Here is a 23707-nt window from a genome sequence, read left to right as displayed (position 1 = left end):
GTATTTCAAAAGTTACTAAGTTCTGCAACGAAAATAGACACATTATTTCACTTCACTCCACGTCCTTACTCAATTGATGTTTTTGATGTCTATGATTCTCGTTTTCGGAATTGACTGTCGAAGAAATAACGTTGAGTGGTTTTATTGGTTGAATTTGACCTTTACAGGAGCAATTTAAATCCTTTGCCTGGTGAACCTCAACCAACATTTCAGTTTCGCTTTTAAACAAGGGCGTAATAATGTGTATCTGTATAAGTTGTTCGCATCCGCGAGTTTTTTTCCCTTGAATCGCGTTCGGTCGTTATATCACATACAAAAGATTTTAACGTAAGTTAAACAACTGATGGTTTCCGCAATCATCACCAAGCTGCATTTGCTGCTACAGCAAGCTCCAGTGAGTGATTGAAACTCACGCATTTGCAAAACTTATTTTCCAACTGTCCGCCGACAGTCGGTGTAATCGTCTCAGGTTCGTCTCAAGAATTCACGGTCAATCATGTAAGACCGGAGATACAACACTTCGTTTATTCCTTCAGTGAAAACCACAACGTGGAATGAAATCTGCCGCCGAGTTGGCAATTGTTAATTGTTACCACGAGCACAAAGCAACACAGATTCCATCTCTGTCACAGAGAAAATAAGCGCGGAGAGCAAATTACCAATGAGGTCCTAAGGTAGCGGAGTAAGGCGTCATGAGAAATAGACTAAAAACAACTATGCACGGATGAAAGATGAAGAAGCGCCGCAGTGCGAGAGCAGCCATAAAATACCGACGAGCATACATAGTAATGAAACAATGCACAACGGGAATAAAAAGAGACCTTGACGTCAACGCATTGGACTAAAACTAACCCATAAGAGTGGAGCAAATGAGTATTGTGCGCCATAAGTAAATGACTTACAGATGGAGTACAACTAAAATGCAGTGGGTCTGGTAAAGGTAACAACTCACACCGTGAACACGTGTCTTACAAATTGGGTGATACAATATAAAATGTACACGTTTAGCTATCTATCTATCCATCTATCTAATTGCAGCTCGTGGGAAAGCTCAACGCTGTTTGTAGGATGAATGTTGAATCGAAATTCATTAATACTCTTGTCTTTGCCTTCGATTTTTTATCTCGAATCATGACCGATGGCATCCAGGAACAGCAACAAACGCAAGATAAAAGATTAGTCAAAAAACTCATGGTTTCTACGAACACCAGGCTACTTTGACTAACACCAGGCTACTTTGTTGCTACTTTGACGGGCTTGGCTGACAAATTCAAAAGTTTGAGTCATTCCTCCATCTCCCCATCTAGCGGTGATCGAAGTGCATAGAGGACTTTTGATTCACTTAAAGTAAATGAGATTTTAAAAGCATTGATTGCTAAATAAGATGTCGTATTAACTGAAGAGAAAAAAATTATAATCTATATTTTACTGAACACGAAAGCAATGAAAAGTGTAAGTTATATTGCCGAGTTATCTTCAAGCGTTGTTTGCTCAGCGTAATACGGTGCCAGGACGCAATAAAGTATCCAGGAGATAACCCGCCATATATCAACGTAAGCAAACAAACTTGGCGCTCATGGCTTTTCTTACCCAGGACACTTTCCCATTTTCAGTGCAAAATCCCGCTTTTAGTTGATTTTCGCAAATCACCAATACGGTCGTGTCTAACTAGCTACCACGAAACCGTGTCGCACAATATCCAGTCTCATAGCTTTCATAACTCGGGCGGCACAGAGACTGCCCTGCCAACACCGGCACTCAGTTAAATTGCCGAGGCATCGTCAAGCAGTTTTTTAGTTCTTGGTCGATTAATTTTTTTTCTGGTGATATTGACTTTAGGTTACACGTAAACAGCTCGCCTGAGTACATAATGCGATGCACTGTGCAGGGTATTACGTCATCGGGAATCTTCTGCCGACAAGTTGTCAATACCGGAAACTCCGGCCAACTGTTTTTGATATTTATCCGGGCGGTTCAGTTCCAACCAAGAAATGTGTGAAATTGGGACTTGCGTCCCCTTCGCGTAAATTGCCGTGTGTTGGACCCAATAGCAAAGGGTTTCGCTGTGTTGGTTAACCGTTAAAGGACTAATTGAAAATAAGTCAGGACATCATATGCCTAAAATCGTCGTCTGACCATCCACTGCAACAGAATTAAATTGGGAAGCGAAAATGGACATCTAAATACTGTTTAAGAAAAAGTAGAAATTTCTGTCTCGTTTGCGGCAACTTGAGAGCTGACGGTTTGCGCTTCGGCGTTGTATGGTCTACCTTAACTATAACTAATTTTGATAACATACGTCACGATTACAGCGCAGCATTCACTGAGTCCTTAACTGTGGTTTGTCCACAAACGTGAATTTGTTAGGCAGAGGAGCCATCTCGCGGTTATAGTTTTACACTCCACAGCCAAGCTAATTACACAGATCAAATGAAAAATCCTAATTCTAGCTGTGGTTCTGTCATGGCTTCGTAGTAAGTTTCAACGTCAATGACGTGGCTTTAAAGAGACTACTCCAAGGCACAAAAAGGCAACTTTTGAACTCTGGCGGCAAGAAGTTGTCTCTGGAAATCTTTCGGCAGTAAAGTGGCTCTGGAAATTCGGCGAAAAAAGGCGGCTCTGGAACTCCTGCGGCAAAGAAACGGCTGGAATTCTACGGCTGAAAAGAAATTGCGCTGGATATCTGGCGACAAAAAGGCGTCTCCAGGTCTCCGGCGGCAAGAAGATTGTTCTGCAACTCTGACGGCAGGGTGGCGGTTCTCGAATGCCGGCAGCAACGCGGCGGCGCTGAAACTTCGAAGGTAATGAAACAGCTCTTGTACTCCAGCGGCAATGAGGCAGTTTTGGAAATCCGGCAGAGAAGAAGCGGCTTTGAATTTCCGTTGGCAATGGTTTTGTTTCGGTTTCGGTCCGATTTATGGTTTGGAGCTTTGGCGGAAACGAGGCTTCACCGGAACACAACTTAGGCGGGCATGAAGTTGCTCCAAGATTTTCAGCTGGAAACAACCCTGCTTTAAGAACTCTGAGAGCTGCCAGGCAACGACAACCAGGCTGCTCCAGGAATTCTGGCAGACAAAAAACAGCTCTGGAATTCAATTCTGGCAAATACTGTAGAAGGCTATACCATCCTGAGTCAGGATGTGTAAAACAATGTGATCTGGACATCTATTACAACAGTTTACATTTCCCAGTTAATTTCTTTTCGTAAACATTCTGCTTACGTCTTTTTTATTTTTTGGAAAACTTTTACGTCATCAACAATTTTGACCAGGTATAAAACATAATCTAAGATAATTACTGCAACGTTGAAGTATGTCGAAGCCAGAAGAGCAAAGATTGACCGAAGATAAACCTCAACTTGTACAACCTGATGACAATGAAGAGAGCTCATCAGGTGAAAGTGATGAACAACCTGGAACATCACGTGCTGTTGCAAGACAAGCGGGGATGCCTGATAGTGAGTAATCTGAGATTAAAAAGATTAAGTCTTTGTCTTTGCTGTACTTAATAATAGGAACTTTTTGATGTTTTTGTTTAAATTTAATGAAAAAATAATTTTTTTTGTTTTTCCTTTGCTTTAGATCCAGAGTCTGCAGATGCCGGAAATCAAGTCTTGCAAACAATGGAAAATGCTGAAGCTTCTCAGAGTGATTTAAGTAGAGTCGATCCAGGGTTGATTGAGCTTGCAAGCAGAGTGGCTGAAAGTAAAGCTGTTAAGCACGCAATTGTCGTGAAATACTTAGGGTAGAGTCTGTATTTGTATTTTTAATTTACTATTTGTATTTTTTCTAATATGATTTTTTTGATAATTTTACTGCGTTTTTTTACAAATGACTGTCTTTGCATTTAACTGCGTTACACAGGATCAGTTGTGATCATCAATGCTCCTCAATTTAATCTCCGCGATGAAAGACGATATCAAGACAACAGAGAATATAGTCAAATGGACATCAGGGATTCTAAAAATATAACACCAACACGAGTTAAAGTGAAACAAACAAATCCTTTAGGTAAACATTATAATACCGTGCAATTTTTCCTTGTAAAATTCTTCTTTTCTTTCATTATGGTATCACATTGTTTTTCTTTCATTGAGTTTAAAAGATGTTTAATAGATTCTGCAAAAAGATTTAAACTAAGCACTGAGCATCAGGAGTCGGCAAATAATCCCTTTGATCCTCCCCAATTAAACACCCAACCACAAGGTGTAATAGATGTGCTAACGTTTGTTCAAAGCTAATTGAAATCGCTTCTCTAATAATATCGCTTTTGTGTTCAAGAAATGTAATACTGTTTAATAACAAACTCCCTTCGCAGTATAGTAAAGTTAAATGTCTCTGTATTTGCTTGGTTTGTGAATACATTCATTAATTTCTACTTTTGGAACACGGCGCACTTTCGTGCATGAACGAACACGAGCCGGGTATTAGGTAAATTAACTTATGGACGTTTGCTTATTTATTAACTAAAATCAAAAGCCCTTGCTCTTGTTTGTACAATTACGTGCACCTGCTTACCACGTGCTCTTGTTCCCTCATTCTATTTTACACAAATCGTTCACGTGGTCATCTCTAGATCCATCTGATGTGACCCATCCAAAGCAAACGATCGAAGCAAATCCACATGTTGAGCCCCACACAGACATCTCAGAAGTGACCAATCAATCCAATGCTTTGAACACTGAGATACCTTCTACAAGTAATGATTAGATAATAGACAAAAAGCAGTGAATATTGTTTGTATTAATCATGTTTTGTTTAAATAAGTTACAAATCCTACAGTTAATTAAAATCCGAAATACAACGTGTATATTCAATACGTTTAATTTCTGTTTGTATCATATTCAAATATATCACTTTTGTTTTTAGAAAATGCAATAATATAAAATTAAATATTATCTTAAAAACACAGTTTAATGTTTTTGTATTTATTTTACTTTTGCTAACATTCATTGTGCTTATTTCTATTTTCAGTAAACTGGTTTCAGTGATTTTAATTTAAACACTTTTAATCTCTGTTGTATCGCAGCTTCTGGAAACGTTTCCAAACAACCAACAATATGTCGTGCAGAAAGGAACACGAGTGGTGTATTATGTAAGTTAACTTAATTATGTTTGCTTATTTATTAACTAAATTTAAAAGTCCTTGCTCTTGTTTGGGACATGATTGGATTTTACACATCTGTTAATTCTATTTGTGGGGTTGTGGGGCATAACTTTCAAGCGTATGAATGCAACGTGGTTGTTGATTAATAATACCCCATACACCACTCACAAACATTGTATAAGAAGCAATTTGCTAAATGATCTGAGGCACCTATACCATTATTACAGTCATCATTATTGTGTGCTAAGTTCGTTTTGGCTTGTAATTTTCCATCTTGACAACATTTGGTATATTTGCAAATTTTCATGAAGATGCTAAAATCAGCGGTTTAATTTTATATAAACTTTTATTTGCAAGTTATTATTTTTTGCTTGCAACTAAAGCTTCATGCTTTATATAATGTGTTCATATCTTAGATCAAACAGGTTTGACGCAACCTAAACTACCAATTTCAGCATCAACTTCCCAAACTGAAGTACCAAGTACCAGCCCCTCAGTTGCCAGTCTACCAACGACCTCATCTGCAGGTATGTTTTGGAAGTGTTCAACATTGCACCTTTTTAAAGTTTTATTTATACATCGGTTTAAAAATGTTACTCGAGTTAAACCTATAAGTAGACTTCATAATCTCATTCAGGTCAAAGTCTGCTAAAGTCTTGTGTGAATCTGCTTTTTTTAAATACTGTAAACAGGAAAAAAAGTTTTACATGAAATTAAAAAAAAGTTAAGAATAACCTAGAAAAAAGATTAGTTTACGTTAGAAAAATCTAAAGACATTTTATCTTCACCTGGTGACTAAAGCACACTTTCAAACGTTAAATTTGGTTCAAAATTATTTATTTCTGCTACAAAACATTGTATTCAACATAATTCATAGGTATAATTATATCTCAATAATGTTTGATTATCAGATATCGTGCAAAATCAAGCCATGTCGGTGGAAATGTGTGTGATATCATACAATTTGGCTGGAGTTAGTTTTCAGTGATTGCAAAGTTCTTTGTTGTGATTATTGAGAGATGCTTCAACTCATATATTGCGTGCGAGTTAAAAGCTAATCAATTCCTGAACTATTTTACATGTGTCACCCTCTAACTAAGTGCTTCGTGCTTCTCTTCTCCAACAGCGGCGCAAGAGCATTGCATCTTTGCTTAAATGTTACATCTTATTTCAGAAACTAATAATCCGCAAGCAACAAATTTACCTTGTGGACTTGGAGCCAATCAACACCAGGATAACAACAAAGGCAACCAGCATATAATGATCAGTTATAACTGGAATGATTCAAAGGATCTCGCTCATAAGGTTTGTAAATATATTTTATGATCTCAGTGTACATGTTTTAACGAAATACACGAAATGTTAATAGAATCAATTATCAAAAAATCACTCTCAATTTAAATATTTGTGCTAGGGTCAAGAAGAAAGTTTTATTTTATAAACATATCCTAAATATCAGCAAAACCATCACTTAGATGACGTGGATGTTATAAAATGCTCTACTCCGTTTTCGCCTTAGAGTTATTTTGCAAATTACTAATAACCGAAACCGTTTGTTGGTTTTAGAAAGATTACGAAAGCAGAAGAGTTGCAATTTAGCTACTCACAAACTTAACTTAACAATCTAGTTTCATTTTTTCGCCCTTTTTGCAGATATCCGATGAGCTCTCTGCCACTGGTTACAAAGTGTGGATTGATAAAAACGAGATGAGAGGAGACATTTATGACAAAATGTATGAAGCTGTTGACAACGCTTACCTGGTCCTCATGTTTCTGTCTGAAAATTATAAACTCAGTGAAAACTGCCAAAGGGAAGGCAAACTTGCTGCTGACAAGAGAAAACGTATAATACCCATTATCACCCAAGACAATTATAAAATGGAAGGCTGGACAGGTATGCATTTTTATTATACTTTTAATTTGTGCTTGGTTGTTTTCAACGCATTTTAATGCCTATAACTCGTTGATTTTTAAAACTGATTACTACGTCACAAAATGGGATGTTGCTTAACGTTTGAATGGTAACATCAAATTTAGTATTGTTATTTTCATTATTCATCATAATTGTTACACCAGAAGACGCAAACTCAAGTATACGAAATCTTGTGGCGATAAATCAATGTTAACTTTAAGAGTGCTATATATTCTGCCCTTGCCTTAACTAATCATTTATATAAGGTTATGTTAATGTTTGTTTCTATTTTTACTTTTCGATATTCTTTACTGAATTGATTTTTATCGCCAGCTTTCACCACAGATAACATTTTTATTTTTACAAATTTTATCAAAAGCTCTTTTGGTGTCGGGAAAACTCTACTACGATTTTAGCAAAGAATCATTTGAGGGTAACTTTGACAAACTTATCCAAGAAATAGGTAATTAAACTCAAAATTTAAAGTAGGAATTTTCACAACATTTTATTATTAAAAAATTAACTGAAGTTATTATTTGTTATTAATTCATTTTATTTCATTTGTTGTTAGTTTTTATGCTTTTATCTACTGTTACTTCCAGGAATATTAATAATTTGAATTTTACAAAACTGCTGGCACGTTTTGTAATTATTGCGTGTTCGATTTCTCATTACGCCTTTTTTTGCTAAACTAAATTTTAGTTAAATGCAATTAAACCAAATTAAATTAAATTAAATTAAACCAATTAAACCAATTAAACCAATTAAACCAATTAAACCGTCTAAACCAATTATTTTTTACAACCAAACTGCTTTTATTATTATCATACTACCGTTTTTTAACAGATTGCAGCTGTACATAGCAACGATTAAGAAACAATTTAAACTTTTAGTCAAGTTTTTGCATTTTTGCACTGTCATGGCTTGTATTTATTTGGGTTTGGAACCAAAACCAAAATGATTCCTAAGAACCTTTTTCCTTTCAACGATGCATAACTCTTTTTTACCTGTTCCATAGATCATCCCAGTGAACAACAGCAATTCACAAAAGGTTTGGAGACAAATAAAGCAGGTTAGTATATACAATGATGTATTTAATGGACCATTAATGTTTATTTTATATGCCGTAGTTGCTGAGGAAAATAACATGTGCATTCTGCATCTGTTCCGATTTATAAATATATATATAACCTTATGCAGTTCCCTTTTTAAATATTCATGCTTTAAAGCTAATGCATCTAAATGCTAAATGATCTGATACGCCTATACCATTGTTACAGTCATCATTATTGTGTGCTGAGTTTATTTAGGCTTTTAATTGTCCATCTTTACAACATCTGGTATATTTGCAAATTTTCTTGAAGTTGCTAAAATCAACGGTTTAAAATTATATGATTTTTAATTTGCAAGTTATTATTTGTTGCTTGCAACTAAACCTTCATGCTTTATATAATGTGTTCATATTTTAGAGCAAACCGGTCTTACGCAACCTAAACAACCAATTTCAGCATCAACTTCACAAACTGCAACACCAAGTACCATCCCCTCAGTTGCCAATCTACCAACGACTTCATCTGCAGGTATGTTTTGGAAGTGTGCAACATTGCACCTTTTTAAAGTATTATTTATACATCGGTTTAAAAATTTTACTCGAGTTAAGCCTATAAGTAGACTTCATAATATCACTCAGGTCAAACTCTGCCAAAGTTCTGTGTGAATATGCTTTTTTCAAATACTGTAGACAGAAAAACAAATGCAAGGGCATTACAACGAAAGTGCAATGGGTATCGAACACTGGTTAACCCTAGGACTACCACAGGGGTCAATTGACCCTTTTGCAATTTTATTTTTATTTTAACAAGAAGTGTTTTCTGCTAGGAACCTCAAACTTTTTTACTTTTATTCTTTCTGGGTATTTGACACATCATCAACACGACAATGGAAATTTTTTTTCAAAACAGGTGTTTTGGAATGAAAAACGGTGAATTACCACAGGGGTCAATTGACCCCTAAGCCGAAAATATTCATTTGTTCAGTTACATTTCGAAACAACTTTTACACACAGGTGTACTACACGTTCCACAAACAAACTTTGAACAGTTAGAACATTGTACCCTTGTTTTGTTTGACTGGCATATTTTACATTTGGTTCTTTTATTGAGTGGTACTTCTTCTTCAGCATGTTCTCGTGTGCGTTTCAGATGAAAAACTTGGAGAACTGTACGTCTTCTGTTTTTCTCTGCTAGGCACAGCTTTTCAGCCAGTTCGATAATTAAATCCCTTCTCTTTTTAATTGTTATTTGCACATCTTTGCATATTACGTATGCATCCAGTGTCACAATGTCCAACAAGTTGAAAAATGCAGCAAGTGGCCATCTTCGTGATGCTGCCTTAGTAGAGTAAGCGCGGAGCATTTCATCAGTGGTATCCACCCCACCCTTATTGGGCGTTGTAGTCTAGAATAGCCCTTGGTTTCTTCTTGGCTTTATCATCTACCTCCATAACATTGTGAAGTGAAGAAAGTAGATGCACTACTTTATTCTTCTTCGCTTTATAACTGTGAAGCATAATATTTTCTTGGGAATGTGTGAAAACAAATTTTGAAGTGTACAGTGGCGTATTTTTTCCAAGCTGAACATCAGAGGGAATTTCTCGGCGATGGGATCTGATAGTGTCAATAATTGTAGTGTTCCTCTCAAGTAACTTCCTAGCAAGAGCCAATGATGTAAAGAAGTTGTCAGTAGTTACATTGAGCCCACAGTTCTTGTAAGCTTCCATCAACGACAATACCACATGCTCCCCAAGTCCACCTTCCCGGTCTTCTTTTCCAACATAAGGAAAAGCTTGCAAAACGTAGTAGGTCGTAGCATCGCACAACATCCAAAACTTTATACCAAATTTCGCTGGTTTTTGGGGCATGTACTGTATGAATGAGCATCTAAATGTTGATACGAATATAAATTGACACAGAGAGTACAGATATGGTAATTGTATGCAACAACAAGTATATGTAGCCTTACCTTGATCTGCAAGGGAAAAGTTGCTCATCGACTGTAACATGTGAATGAGGAAAATAAGACTTTTGGCAGTTGTCCATCACTGCATTCCACAAATCTCGAATTGCCGCAAACTTGTCAGATTGTCGGCGACGCTGCCTTGAAGTTTTGTCATCAAATCGTATGTATAGAATAATTGATTGAAATTTGCTCCTACCCATAGTCTCCGAAAACATAGGTCGACCATATTCTAAATCCCAGAAATTTGTTAGCGGTTCATCCCTTCCTTTCAAAACTCCTCGAAGAAGACACAGGCCAAAAAACGCATCCAACTCTTCTTTCCTGAGGGAAAATTCGCTATCCCCTTGTCGCTGAGCTTCGGCTATTGTGAATTCCATAATGTGTTCAATGTTTCTATGACCCCATAACTCTTGAAACACATCTTTTGCATTGTCTACCAGTGCAAGAATGAACTGTTTAGTACCTGGCCTTGTTTTAATTATATTTCGTTTACTTGCACGTCCATTTTGTGTTGGAAACTCAGGTGCCCAAATGGTACCATCTCTACTGACTATCTTGTCTCTGTTTGGCGAAGTAGAGACATCATTTTCCGAACTACTTTCTTCTTGCGCAACATCTTGCTCTATGTCAAACTCTTTGTCAATCTCACGTATGCTTGGTTCTGGCTCATCAAAGTCTTCTTCATCTGAGTCTTCATCAACTCGAAGAATTCGAAGAACTTCTTGTGAATTATACCTTCTATCTGCTGTAAACCTAGACATAGTAGATAACTGCACACTACAAATTACAATTTAGCATTTGCCCTAACAGTAGCAACAGCGTTAAAGTCTGAAACAAAAACCGGTGTCTGAGACTAATAGCTACAGAATGTCTGTAGAACACAGCAAAGGCCGCTATGTAACGCTCAACTATAAAATTTCAGATACTCGCTGGCTAGGACTGCTGTAAGATTACTGGTATCCTTCAAGCAACTTTACAAGGCTATCAACTAGATTAGTTTCTTGCTGCTTGTTATCAATGACAAATTCCTTGTCTTCCGCAAAGTTTCCGCCGTCAAAAAGTCACTGCACTTATCTCAAAATCACGATAAGCACTTCAAAAAACTAAGCAAATTATTTAAATCCAGAGAACATTGACTTCACACAATGATTTTGTTAGTGTGCAAAACGAAACAATTAAAACAGTGTGAGGTCATTAAAGACAAAGGTCAAAATGTCTAATCTAATTTCTATAAAAATATATGAGAAAAATGGTAAATTTCCTTAAAAAGCCTTCATATTAAACGCAAGGGTCGAAGTAAAAAATTCTGGTAGTTCTAGGGTTAAAGTAGGCTACAACGAGTCAAGCGCTCTAACCGCACCGTCACCATGTAACCATGTAACCATGTCTAGTGAAGCTAGTGATTTAGTGATCTTGTGAAGCGATGTGATTTCCCTATTTATGCTGACTGTATGGCCAGCACACAAGTATGCATCCAAAGTTTGCTTCCAGAAAGCTCCGTTTTAGTGACATTTCTGTTGAAATATGTTTTCTTAGGTCCCGGCCTATGACGCTTTTGATGGTTGCCTGGCCGTATTTGACGTAATTATGATGTCACTATGACTTATTTCGAATTAAGCAATGTCTACAAATCGTCACATTGCATAGCTGTCTTTTATTTGGCTATCGTCCTTGTTGGCTGATGAGTCTCTCTCTTCTGACCGTTAAATTTGATTGCTCCGTTTATATCAATATATAAATGCAATTTAACGCACACTTACTTATCGATTTGATTGCCTGCAAAGAAATGAACACCACAGCAGAGAACAGAGAACATTTTTATTTACAGCTTCCAGTCGCCCGATATAATGTAATCGAAGTATTCACGTTTTGGCTTCAACGCACTCAGTTCACTAACTAACTAATAAAATAAAAATTACTTAACTTAATACACTAACTTAATAAAATAATTAATAAAAATTAACTTTGTTTTCTCCTTCTTTTCTCTCTCCTCCTTGAAAATGCACCGCTTATTTATATGATGACGTAACTTCTTTGTAATGCAAAAATCTTTTTTCTGTTCGTTTCGTTGTTGACTTCGAAAAGTCGCACGATCTTGGCTAGTTTTGGCCTCTCAATTCTGACGTATGTATTTCAAATAGTTATGCCATGCCAATCGTGGTACGGTTTCCTCTTTGTTTCTGATCACGAGGCCTCCACATGATCGCTTCCAATTCAGATGTTTTCCACACGTAGGCTTATGACGTAACACAGAGTCACGTGGTTATGGTTCGGTTGTCACAAGCCGAAAAGTAATCGGTAATTGCACAGAAACATTTAGTGGTATTTCTTTTGAAACATAACGCTACTTTACTTAGTATTTAAATCGCTATACCTTATGATTTGCCTATTTGCACAATATTAAATCAAAGTTTGGTTTTAGGAAACAATGCTTGGAACTTTGTAAGTTATTTCAGCTTTATCGAAGTAGATACTGTTTGTTTATTAAAACTCATTTCTTGTGTTGTTTAACAGAACATCGAAAGGACACAGAAAGAAGGATTAAAGAACAAGAAGCCATTGAAAAAGTCAGGCAGGAGCAAAAGAAACATCGAGAAGCTGATCTTCGGCCCCAAGCTGGCATCAACGTACCACTACAAAACTTTCCTGTGGTGCATCCCAACCTTGCCGAAGTGACGTTTTATCAAGGAGAAGCAGCTCCTAAGCAAAAAAGATATGTCCCATCTACTGATGACTTAAAGGACATATCACATGAGAGAAGTATTGACTTCGATGACCTGGTGAGGTCAGACAAACGCTACACCGGTATGATCGGGAACCCCGGTGCAGGGAAATCGACCCTGTCCAAGCGTCTTGCGAAAACTGAGGAGTTCACTACCTTTCACATCAACTTAATGGATTTACCCGATGATGACAAGCTCACTTTACCTGAGATGCTAATTAACATTAATTATCCTAATTTAGATGAGGAAACCTGGAAAAACGCATTTGAGTGGGTTAAAAACAATCAAAGCCAGTGTCTACTGGTTTTTGACGGGCTGGACCAGGCCGATTTCACATTTAAGAAGTTTGCTAGACGCACTTATGACACTAAACAATCTGTGCAAAATATCATTGCTGGCCTTTTTAATGAAAAATACCTTGCTGGTGTTAAAATCATAATTACTTCACGACCTCATAGCATGCTTAATCTTTCTCACACCTTGCAACCAAACCGTACCATTTTTATTCGTGATTTGTCTTATGATAACATGAAATCACTATTTTACGCTTACACTGGTACACGTGCTAAAAGTTTGTGGTTTCAACTTTCTCAAAACGCTCCTGCTGTGTTTTCATTGTGTTACAATCCGTTATTGTTTCAGTTAGTTATCACAGCTTCTCTAAATCCTTCAAAAGATGTTGGAGAAATCACCACAACAACTCGTGTTTTTGCTACCGTTTTGGAGGGTTTGAGACGTAGTGATAGCACACGGCACCCTGATATCACTGCGCTCATACTGCAGGTTTTCAGATTATAACTGGTCATTCAAAGCTTGTTGCAAGTATTCATCATAATGTGTCTTTATTGCATTGCAGATTAGCAGGTTGGCTTACAATGCCACTAAAAAGTCAACGGTTGTCATTACACCAACCGAAATGGAAGAAGAAGGTCTTTCAACTGATGATGTCCAGGATATCATAGTGGCACTTCATGCTTATAGTGGATTGTCACAACGCGTTTTTGATGGCGACCAGAAGTACTTCTTCTCACATCAAATGTTTCAAGAGTGTTTCACGGCTTGGTACTTCATTAGCCAAATGTCGCTGGCTGAATTTCAGATTTTTGTTACAAACGAGGCTTTTGCTGATGAGAAGTGGTCAGTCATTCGACGATTCATTTGTGGCTTGTTAATAGATATGCTCCGAGGTATGTCCACTTTATTAAATTGGTCATCTTAAGCACTAGCTGATAATTTGCTGTTGCTCAGCAATTACACATCTGCTTTAGAAGTAGGTGATTCATAAATTAAAATCAATGAAGTTCCTGAACACATTCGTTGATTCTTGATGTTTTGGCCAACTCTACAACAAAAAAAACATCGTTTTCTTTCTTTATAGCAAACTTGTTCTGTTATTGTATTAGCGTAACATGTTTTAACTGGTCCATCTTTAAGATTGTCATGGCAGAGGTCCAGTGTTGTCAACAAACATGCAGACAAGAAGCACATTTTCCATGAAAGGTCTGTCGCCATCAGGTTAGTTGATGTTCATTGCGTGTCGGTATATAGGCCTATGTTTTTCTATATGCTTGATTATGCTTGATTCTATTTCACTTTGAGATAAGTGTAACGCAATTATGAAATGTCATAAGTTTGACTCTGATCTATGTGAATTGTACTGGTAATTTCAACCATCGCTATTTTTACATTAAAACTCTTAACAAAAGTGATCAGTTTAAGATTACCCAAATTTAATAATGTAATTTCAAATTTATATCTACATTGCAGAAATATGTGTTGTAGTTAGAGAGAACCACTGGGTTGAGATTTTGTACAATAATATAGATTAGATATTGTTAGAAATTTGTTCAGAAAAGTAAGGTTCGATGAAGGAAAAGTGGATAGCTTATTGGCATCCGTAGAAAGTCAATAGAAGTTTTACAAGATTTAAAGAGAATAATATCCTACCAGACCAGGGTTGTGTTATTGGTTTTGTTCGTGATGCAAATGGTTTATGGTTTGTTTGAATTGATTTGAAGGTTACTTTGAAAGTAATTTTTATATTTATTATGTTGTCCTGGGTACTTTGTGTAGCTTTATTTCTGAGTAAACGTATTAAGCTTTTTATTTTGTTAAATTTTTTTGTTTATATTTAGTGGTTTGTCATCAAAAGATAGCCCAGAGTTTACCAACACACTTGTTAGACCTGATACAGACACAGTTAAAACCTTTGTGACTACCCAGTTTACACACCATTTACATAGACACATTGTTTGTGCTAGAGATATCGAAATATAAGTTAGTACCGTACTTTGGTCGTCTACTTGCTAGTATTCAGACAGAAAATTTGTAAAGATTACAAATATAACAAACAAAATGGCACCTCTACCAACAGATCATTCCAGTTTTCCGCCATTACTTTAGGGACGATTGCCAGGCTTTACAAAATTGCAGTTAGAAACTGCATAGGCTACCAGAAACCATTCATCAGAGTCTCGCCAGCAGCCAGCCAACGTAGGTTATTATATTTCATGTTCATTGTGCTGATGTGAGAAATTATTTGTTGTTTGGTGAGATACATAGCTACTGGCATAAAGGTTTAGTGGTCGTGCTAGTTGTTACCAGCAAATATCAACGTTATTTCTGTCGAGGACGTTTTAAGCCTTTTCGGTTTTGTAACTTTTTCCTGTTAATTGGCGGGTGTTAGTAAAAACTGGCGTACAACTGGTAACAGTGGTGACTGGCACAACTGGTAACTGGCATTTGGTGACGTCAAGAAGAAATTTGATGATGTGCCCAGTTAAAACTGCTATTGCGATAAAGGACACGGCTGGATCAGTCTACTGGTAGGCCGCTAAGAAACACTTGGTTACTAAGCACCATATCTTACTAGTGGACTTTTATTGACTAAACACAAAAATATGCAATATTTTTACATTTAATTTACGCAGTTACTTGTTTTTTAAAAAAAAAACGGGTTTATGTCGTACTATATAAAAACATAGACCTACATACCCATAACAGGTAAATTGAAAAAAGCAATTTGAAAGCGTCATCGTAAAAACATCGTCTAAAAATACATAAACTATTGTGAAGATGTCGTCTGATTTTATCTGTTGCGTCATTGATTTGAAAATAATCAAAACAATAACAAAGTCACGTGATAGGTTCATTGTATTCTTTTGATAACAAACCGATCTAGTCCGGGAACTGCTAAAGTTACCTTTGAAATTGTGCTTGCACGGTTTAGCAGTTGTCAAAATTCTGTTGTAATCCAGAAGTAAGTAGGTTAATGGGAAGCTGAAATTGACACTATTATGACATTGAGAAAGGGAGCTTTTTCTGTCGCCGGAATAGTCAGGCTACACATCAGACATCAGCACCACCGATATAGGTTTTGCAAACTCCCTGTATGTTATTATACAGAAAAATAAGCCGATGACTATGACAAAAAACACCTTTTATGTATGGTCTTGACTCTAGCCTATACTCAGTGCTAATTTAAGACAAGTTGCTGGAGATTAAGCCACGTTCCTGTGTATGGTGAAATCAGTGAAGAACCTGGCAGCAGGTAAAACCAGATAGGTTATAAGTTCTTGACAAAATAGCCTACTAGGTATAATACTTGGTAATACATACAGATGATAACAATAGAATACTCATTTGGTTTCCAGAAATACTCCCATATGTTGGTAAAAACACAGCTTTATATTTATGCAGGTTGTTACTTAAGGTTAGATAACTTGAACACTATTACGCAGTTTGGCAGTGGTGGTCAAAGTAACCACATCAGTTACATAAGTAAAAGTATTATTACTCCGAAAAAATTTGCTCTACTACAAGTATTGCTGTTCAAAACTACTCCATGATTCCTCATCGCTTGAGCCCAGCTTTCTGAGGTAGCCTTTGTGTAAGTTACGATTGTCACGTACATTTTTTAGTTTGATTTTTTTATAGTATTGCTCGAATTTAGAACTGTCCACCAGGGCCACTGAACAGGAGCAAGTGTTGTTAATGCCTTGTCCTTGCATCACAATGTTGAGGCGCCACTGGGTGTTGAACACGGAACCTGAGTCACATATATTACATTGCCAGTGGTCGAACCACTCAGCTATTTAGCCGATTCAAGTAGTTTAAGGAGTACCAGTACTGATAGTTATCGATCAAAAATATGAGGTTGTGAAAGGACAAAGTATCAAGATCTTACTAAAAGCAATACAACTGCAGGAAAATACATAGTCTTATGAAGCTAATTAGTTTCAGACATAGTTTTGTTCTTTGTCAGAGCATTGTTACTTGAAATTCAAATTATAGATTGTATATAAATAGTTTGTGCAGATGTCATTGCAAATGAAAATTACTGCAAATTATCTTTGAACTAAAACATTGACTACTTCAGCTTTCGGTAAACCTACTCAGGTATGTTATTTTGGTGTAAAAATTACTTAGGTAAAAGTACCCATAAACCAGACTGGAAAGCATGGAATTTTTGGACAAGATCTCCAGGGTGCAAGACATCTAAAATTAGGTTTACCTGGTGTAAAATGGTACATTTTGCTGGACATCTGGAAAGAAAAGTGCAGTGACTGTGGGCTCTTTTTTGGGAAGTAAATAAATGTGAAACGTTTGGGTGCAGCAAACATAGTCTACAAAAATCTTAAGGGTGCAGTTGCCAAGCGTTCCACTATGGCCCATGAACACAACTACTTAAGTAGACCATTTAAGTAAAACTACTCTGTTACTGACTAGAGCTGCAATTTAGTAAAAATATACAATTGACCAAAAGCAACCAATTAAATTACATGAGTAAAGTAAAATTGGCTGCATTTTACCATAAAAATATGACTGGGATAATGGTTGCATATTTATCACTATTTGTTTTTGCTTGTAAAAGGTAATGTCCAACTGTTATTGCTACTTACAGTAGATCTGGTGCTGTTGGCCTAGCCTAGATTATCATTAATCAAAGTAACCTTTCTGAACTGCTTTCTTTCTTGGTTTTATTCATTTTATATTTCACCGTAAAGATGTGGAGCGAAAAATTGTGCTGACACAGATGGTTGCAAAAATAGCTATATCGATGATAATGATAACTGCCACAAATAAGTCAGGCAGTTGTGGCAAGGCCTCAAAGACAAAAACATGCATTCTGAGACAACATAAAGTGAAAGAACAAAGTTTTTAGCGTCTGCGTTTGGCAGGACATAAACGTTGTGTCACCGTCAAGTTTAGTTAATTCTTCACATTACAAATGTTTCTAATGTTGTGTATATTTCAGTAGCCCTTGACTTAGGTTCTTAAATTTTATGCACCGGAGTCAACTTTATATTTGAGTAGAATATAGTAAAAAAATAATTAGCTTAGAGAACTTTGAATTTTTAGCCTATGACAACCCATTTGTTAAGCAAATCGTTATGGTGTTAATACTGTTATGCTGTTTTTACATTGAATGATTTTTTACCATTGATGAGATAACAGGAGCTATTTATGGCCTTGAAACCACAAAAACACTTGAAATTATTTTTAGTAGTTCACATACCTATTAACGTAAATATATGACAAACACACAAACAAACAAACAAAGGATTGAGGAAATGAGAATGGAAGAAAGGATAAGGCACAACTATCGCATGGCAAGAACAAAGGCAATGTGTAAAAGACATATTGTTGGTAGCCCTTGTATGAGAAGTCATGATGGACAGTTACAGATCCAGCTAGCAGATAGGTTGAAGTTGTGGAAGGAATATTGCGAAAAGTTACTGAATGAAGAAAACCTGTGGGATATCACACTAAAATCTAAGAAAAATGTTGGACCCGTGAAGGAAATCACAGTCCAGGAGGTTAGGAGAGCGATGTACAAAATGAAAATAGGTAAAGCAGCTGGTCCAAGTTGTGTGCCAATAGAAGCAATTCGTCTATGTAATGTGGAGAGCATGATGGCATGGTCACTATGGTGTTTATGTTTATTTCTACTGAAAATGAATTTTTCACTAATGTTGAGATAATTAGTGCTAACTATGCTCTGAGAAACAAAAAGAACAATTGTGACTATTAGTAGTTTACATGCATTTTATTAGGTTAAGTTGCCTTAAATTGGTTGAATTTCCATTCAAATGAAGTCAAGTTAATGAGCTTTTACTGTATTACAATTGCTACACAAACATCGATACAACATTTTCTACATTACTTGAATGAATAGATTTACACATATCTATTTGGGTGGTATAAAGCTCAATATTGGGTACATTTATTTTCGCACATTGCTGGTAAGTTCCGTGGCATTAACTGTAATTTGTGCATTGTCATTTCCACACCATTCAACACAGCCAGTCCATAAATGTCATTTTTGTGTTGTATTGTATACAAAACAGGCCTTACTAAGCATGAACCCAATGCAAGAACTGATAGTGGGCATTTTTTTGCCAATTTGAAATAACTTAATCAAATAATATTCATAACAACGTTAACCAAATATAAACTCTTTGCAAATCAGCTCTCATCATATCTTTGCTTTGTGATATGTTTTCACCAAGTTCACATTCTCTTTCGAGAAAGTTAAATAATAACACTTCGAGAACGAATTGAGAACATTGTGATTTGCGCAAAGAAATGCTATTTTTGTTTTGATACTAAGCAGCATGGAGCCCAAGTTGTTTAAATCACTGGCAATGGCCTAAGACCAGCCCTGACAATATATATACAAATATATAAGTTGTATGAAATGTTTCTTTGGTCAGTGTCTCATTGTGGCAAATGCAGCACAGAATACAATGTTTACTCTGTTTTAAGGAATAATGACGAACATTGTTGCAGTAATATAAACAATGTCCATTGCCAAATCATGTGATCACTTTGTAGTTGTTACTGGAGTAAGAGTCTGTGGTTGACTTTTGGTTTGACTAACTATTGATCAGTTTCAGCATTGTAACTTCTGTTATAAGCCGGTACTTAAATAAGGCTTTTCATTGATTTTCATCGGTTTTGGTTTGACACACAGTTCAATCAGGTCTGTTGCAGTTTGATAGCATTTTTCTAGCAGCACAAGGTGGCGTTCACGTCAAACAAATGCATGTGATGTTTGTGGAATGGTTGCCACTTAAGACAGACATCGTGTTTGTTGCGCATGTCTCTGAGGTTGAGTGCAGGTGGTGGAGGAATACATCAGTGGCTGTTTTGCACATGAGTTGTCATTCTATGAATATAAATTTCATAAAATTTAAAACAGAACAAATGTATTGCAATTTAATTACTAATTTACAAATTTTGTGTCACAGCTGGAAGTCATTTATATTGCCATTTTGCTATATACAAGTATTTTGACACTGAAAATCACAAATAAACATACTAGCAGAAAATTAGAATAAACTAATTTGGAGCACAAGCACAGTTACAGTCAACTGTATAATACAAACGTTTACAATACTATAATACATGGTTTGGTTGCAATGTGTCAATTGTTTTTTCAAAAATTTAGTTTTGAAACTGATTCAGTACTCCTCTACTTATTATTACAAAAGCAATTACAGCACTACTACTAAAGCAAGCAAAACCTGTTTCTGTTTGGTGTCTCGGCCAACAGAAAATAATATAGCTCAAATATGGTTTAGGCTAACACTTATGCTATTTTACACTGGCAGCCCCTACCCACTCATGTAAAAAATGATAGCCACCAGATGGTGTGCTACACATTTATATGCAATAAAGTTGGCTTAATATGACCACCCGCTTTATATGATCATGTTGATATAGTCCCAAACTTTGCCATACAAATGTCTCTGTTTATTATTACCAGTGTTTGAGTATTACGATCACTTTTTCAATTTTATTCCTCCATTGTTTCTTTGTCAATTGTGCAATGTGACAGGAATGACTGTGCCATGGGAGTTTTCTTTCGCACCATGTAAGAAATGTATGAGATTTTAGAAAGTTTAGTCAATTTGTTTCTCACTGTGTCGATACTGCTTGGTGTATGGCGCTGTATCAGGCTTGCAGATTTGGTTATTGTGACTATTCCGATATTGTGACCAAAATGGTCTGGTCTGAAGATAGTCATAATAAACGAAGTCTAATGCATTAACATGCAGTGTAATAATTTCGCTTATTTCTCTTTGCTAATATGGTTTTAGAAGATAGTTTTTACACGACCTCAGAGATGATTCCCCACCAATCAAGCATCGGTTATTGAACAAGATTTAGTACAGTTGGCAGAGGTGGGCAGTACAGCAGTACTATAGTACCAAATTATTGTATCGCGGTACTATATTCAGTACCGATACCATCCTTACTTTTAGAGAACAGAAATATAAGTTGGTCCCAGTGCTTGGTACTTTTAAAATGATAACTTCAAGGTTTTCAGAAGTTTGTTTTTTAAAATTTCATTTTAATTGAAACTTGATTTCAATTTTAGTGCTTTTTGCTCTTTTTTAATCTACAAATGTCTAATAAAGCGGTAAGAGTTCAAGAGTCTTTCCCAGTGCTTGGTACTTTTAAAATGATTACTTCAAGGTTTTTAGATGTTTTTTTTTTAAATTTCATTTTGATTGAAACTTGATTTCAATTTTAGTGTTTTTTTCTCTTTTTTAATCTACGAATGTCTAATAAAGTCGCATAGAGTCAGATCACATGTTTTTTGACCTGAAGTAACCTTTAGCGGAGCCATAATATCAGCAAAAGTTGCACTTGTATTCTTGTAACATGATCCACTGTACGAAAAGAAGTTTGGTACCGAGTACTGGCAAAGTACCTGACTACTTTTTTGAAATATTACCAAATCTGGAACCGTTGGATCCTTCATTGCCAAGTACCGTTACCGACGGTAATTTCAAAGTACTGACTGCCCACCCCTTACAGTTCGTGATCCATGTACTTTATAATAAAACAGTCTCATGCACAGTTTGCTTATTATTTAGAACAATGCGTTCTATTTGTTATATACTGTATAACCATTATATAATAAAAGATGCTCTAGCAACTGCTCTTAACATGCAGTCTGAAAATATTACTGCAACCCATTTTTTTGTTTTTAGCAATATATATACTGTGCCTATTTCGAAGACTACTGTTTATCAAATTTGGATGAAAATAGTGTTATCAAACTGTAGTAATCAGCATCAAAACGATAAAATAATTGTCTGTTTTATGAGCAGCTATTCGCACAGTTTGGTAAATCAAAACTGCAACTTCAGTAAATGGCAGCCACTCAGTCAGAAAATCAAAAATTTGGTGGTATACAGCAAGAATATGCAAAAAAATGTGCGATATTTAAAATTAGTACAATTCACTGCATTCTAGCCTACATTTCATTGCAAGCCATTTCGTCTAGGCCTAGACTATATTTGTCACCTGTCAGTATTAAGCTTGATAATAATTTATCTCCAGATGTTGCTGAGAAGAGGAGGATTTGGATAGAAGCACTAAAGTCACAGCTGGTACGATTTGAGAAACTGCAGTGGAGTGATTGGTCAGGTAAGTTTATTTTCTGACTTTGTCCTAAATCTGCAAATAAATGAATAAACTGCATGTGCATGTTATGTATTATTTGCCATAGACATGCATTATGTGCAGCAGAACACACATTTATGTTGAATTTGAAAACTTACCTTTACTTGGCCTAGTACAGTAAGGCTGCTGGCAGACTGGTGATGATGTGAAAATATTTGTGTGATAATATTTTGTGAAAATTGATTGAAATGACATGTAGCCTATTTAGCCGGGAAATATTTCCACATAATCACTGGTAGATTAATACAGCAGCCTACTAGGCCAAGTAAAGGTAAGTTTTGTAGTTTACATGTCTATTGCAAACATATCGCCAGTGCTAGTGTACAGAGCCTAGCTTAGTAGGCTGCCGGTAATTCTGGTGAAAATATTTGCCGGCTAAATAGGCCACATGTCATTTAGATAAATTCTGGTTGTTGTATTAAGTTTATCTTCAGTTTAAAATGCCTGATTCTTTTTTAATTCGTCCCAAACAGATAATTTAATTTCAACTTGACTTTGTCGCTTAAACATGTAAAATTTCCGTCTTAAATTTATTTCTATAACGCGGCGAATTACAACCGGTAAATAATTAACTATTATGTTTGTTTAGGGGACGACAGACGCAGATATATTTCGATTTTATGCGAATTAAACGAATCCAGCGACATGGAACTCTTCAATATGGCGTCACTGTGCTTTCCAACAGAGATGATGCTGTCTTCATTGAAATTGTCATCATCGGAAGCCGCGATCTTTTGTGACGTTTTAAGGAAACAACAAAAGGAGTTAAAGAAGCTTGATCTGAGCAGCTGCTTCTCCCCTGGTGATGTGGAAAGATTAATTTCGGCGATCTCTGAGATGCCTGGAAAGGTTTGACGATTTATTCAACTTTTTATCGTTTGCTTAGAACAGCATATGACGTCATAATGAATTGTTTACATTTGTTCTTATGACGTCATAATAACTAGTACGAAGATATTTTTCAAGGCAGTTTGTTGAGATTACTGGGCAGTGTAGCTCGTATATTTTGTGCTAATTTATATAAAATTGCAGAATAATTTTGCGACGGTTTAATGATTACTTGAATCTACAAGGAATGTGGAATCTGCGATAAACTTGGTCGCTTAAAATTTCCTCTTTTTAATGAAAAAATGACAAAATTTTGTTGGATCAGTTTTAGCCTGGCATGTACCGGTTAATTTTTGGTCAACAGAAAAGTTTTAATTTTTTTAAAACTGAAAATATTTTTGCAAACTTATTATCAGGATTTGTTTCTACAACTAATACTCGATACCAGTTTTAATTGGCCGCTCAAAATTATTTCTATTTAATTCAAAAACCAAGAATTTGTGTTGGACCAGTAGGTTAGGCCTAAATATGACCACGTGGTGCTGGTTAGTTATTAACCAATTAATGGTAATATTAACATGTATGTAGTTATATATTAGCTTCATCAATACACCAGGTTGTAGTTTACAAACATTTCATCT

General features: G+C 36.0%; 1 protein-coding gene across 1 annotated transcript; it reads left to right on the top strand.

Moving 5' to 3' along the window:
- Positions 1-3299: 3299 nt before the first annotated feature.
- On the top strand, positions 3300-23093 carry LOC143451833 (uncharacterized). The gene is made up of 17 exons (XM_076952579.1): positions 3300-3457; positions 3582-3704; positions 3864-4010; positions 4116-4205; positions 4576-4698; positions 5029-5094; positions 5523-5633; positions 6281-6411; positions 6760-7000; positions 7398-7481; positions 8037-8090; positions 8488-8598; positions 12550-13541; positions 13615-13945; positions 14193-14273; positions 22116-22202; positions 22828-23093. Exons 1-17 carry the CDS (start codon positions 3313-3315, stop codon positions 23091-23093), a joined length of 3183 nt encoding a protein of 1060 aa, XP_076808694.1. The 5' UTR covers positions 3300-3312.
- Positions 23094-23707: the final 614 nt, after the last annotated feature.

This window comes from Clavelina lepadiformis, chromosome 4 (genome assembly GCF_947623445.1).
Source record: "Clavelina lepadiformis chromosome 4, kaClaLepa1.1, whole genome shotgun sequence".
Taxonomy (NCBI): domain Eukaryota; kingdom Metazoa; phylum Chordata; class Ascidiacea; order Aplousobranchia; family Clavelinidae; genus Clavelina; species Clavelina lepadiformis.
The sequence above is the reverse complement of the archived record's forward strand: the minus strand, read 5'-3'. Positions and strand labels throughout refer to the sequence as shown.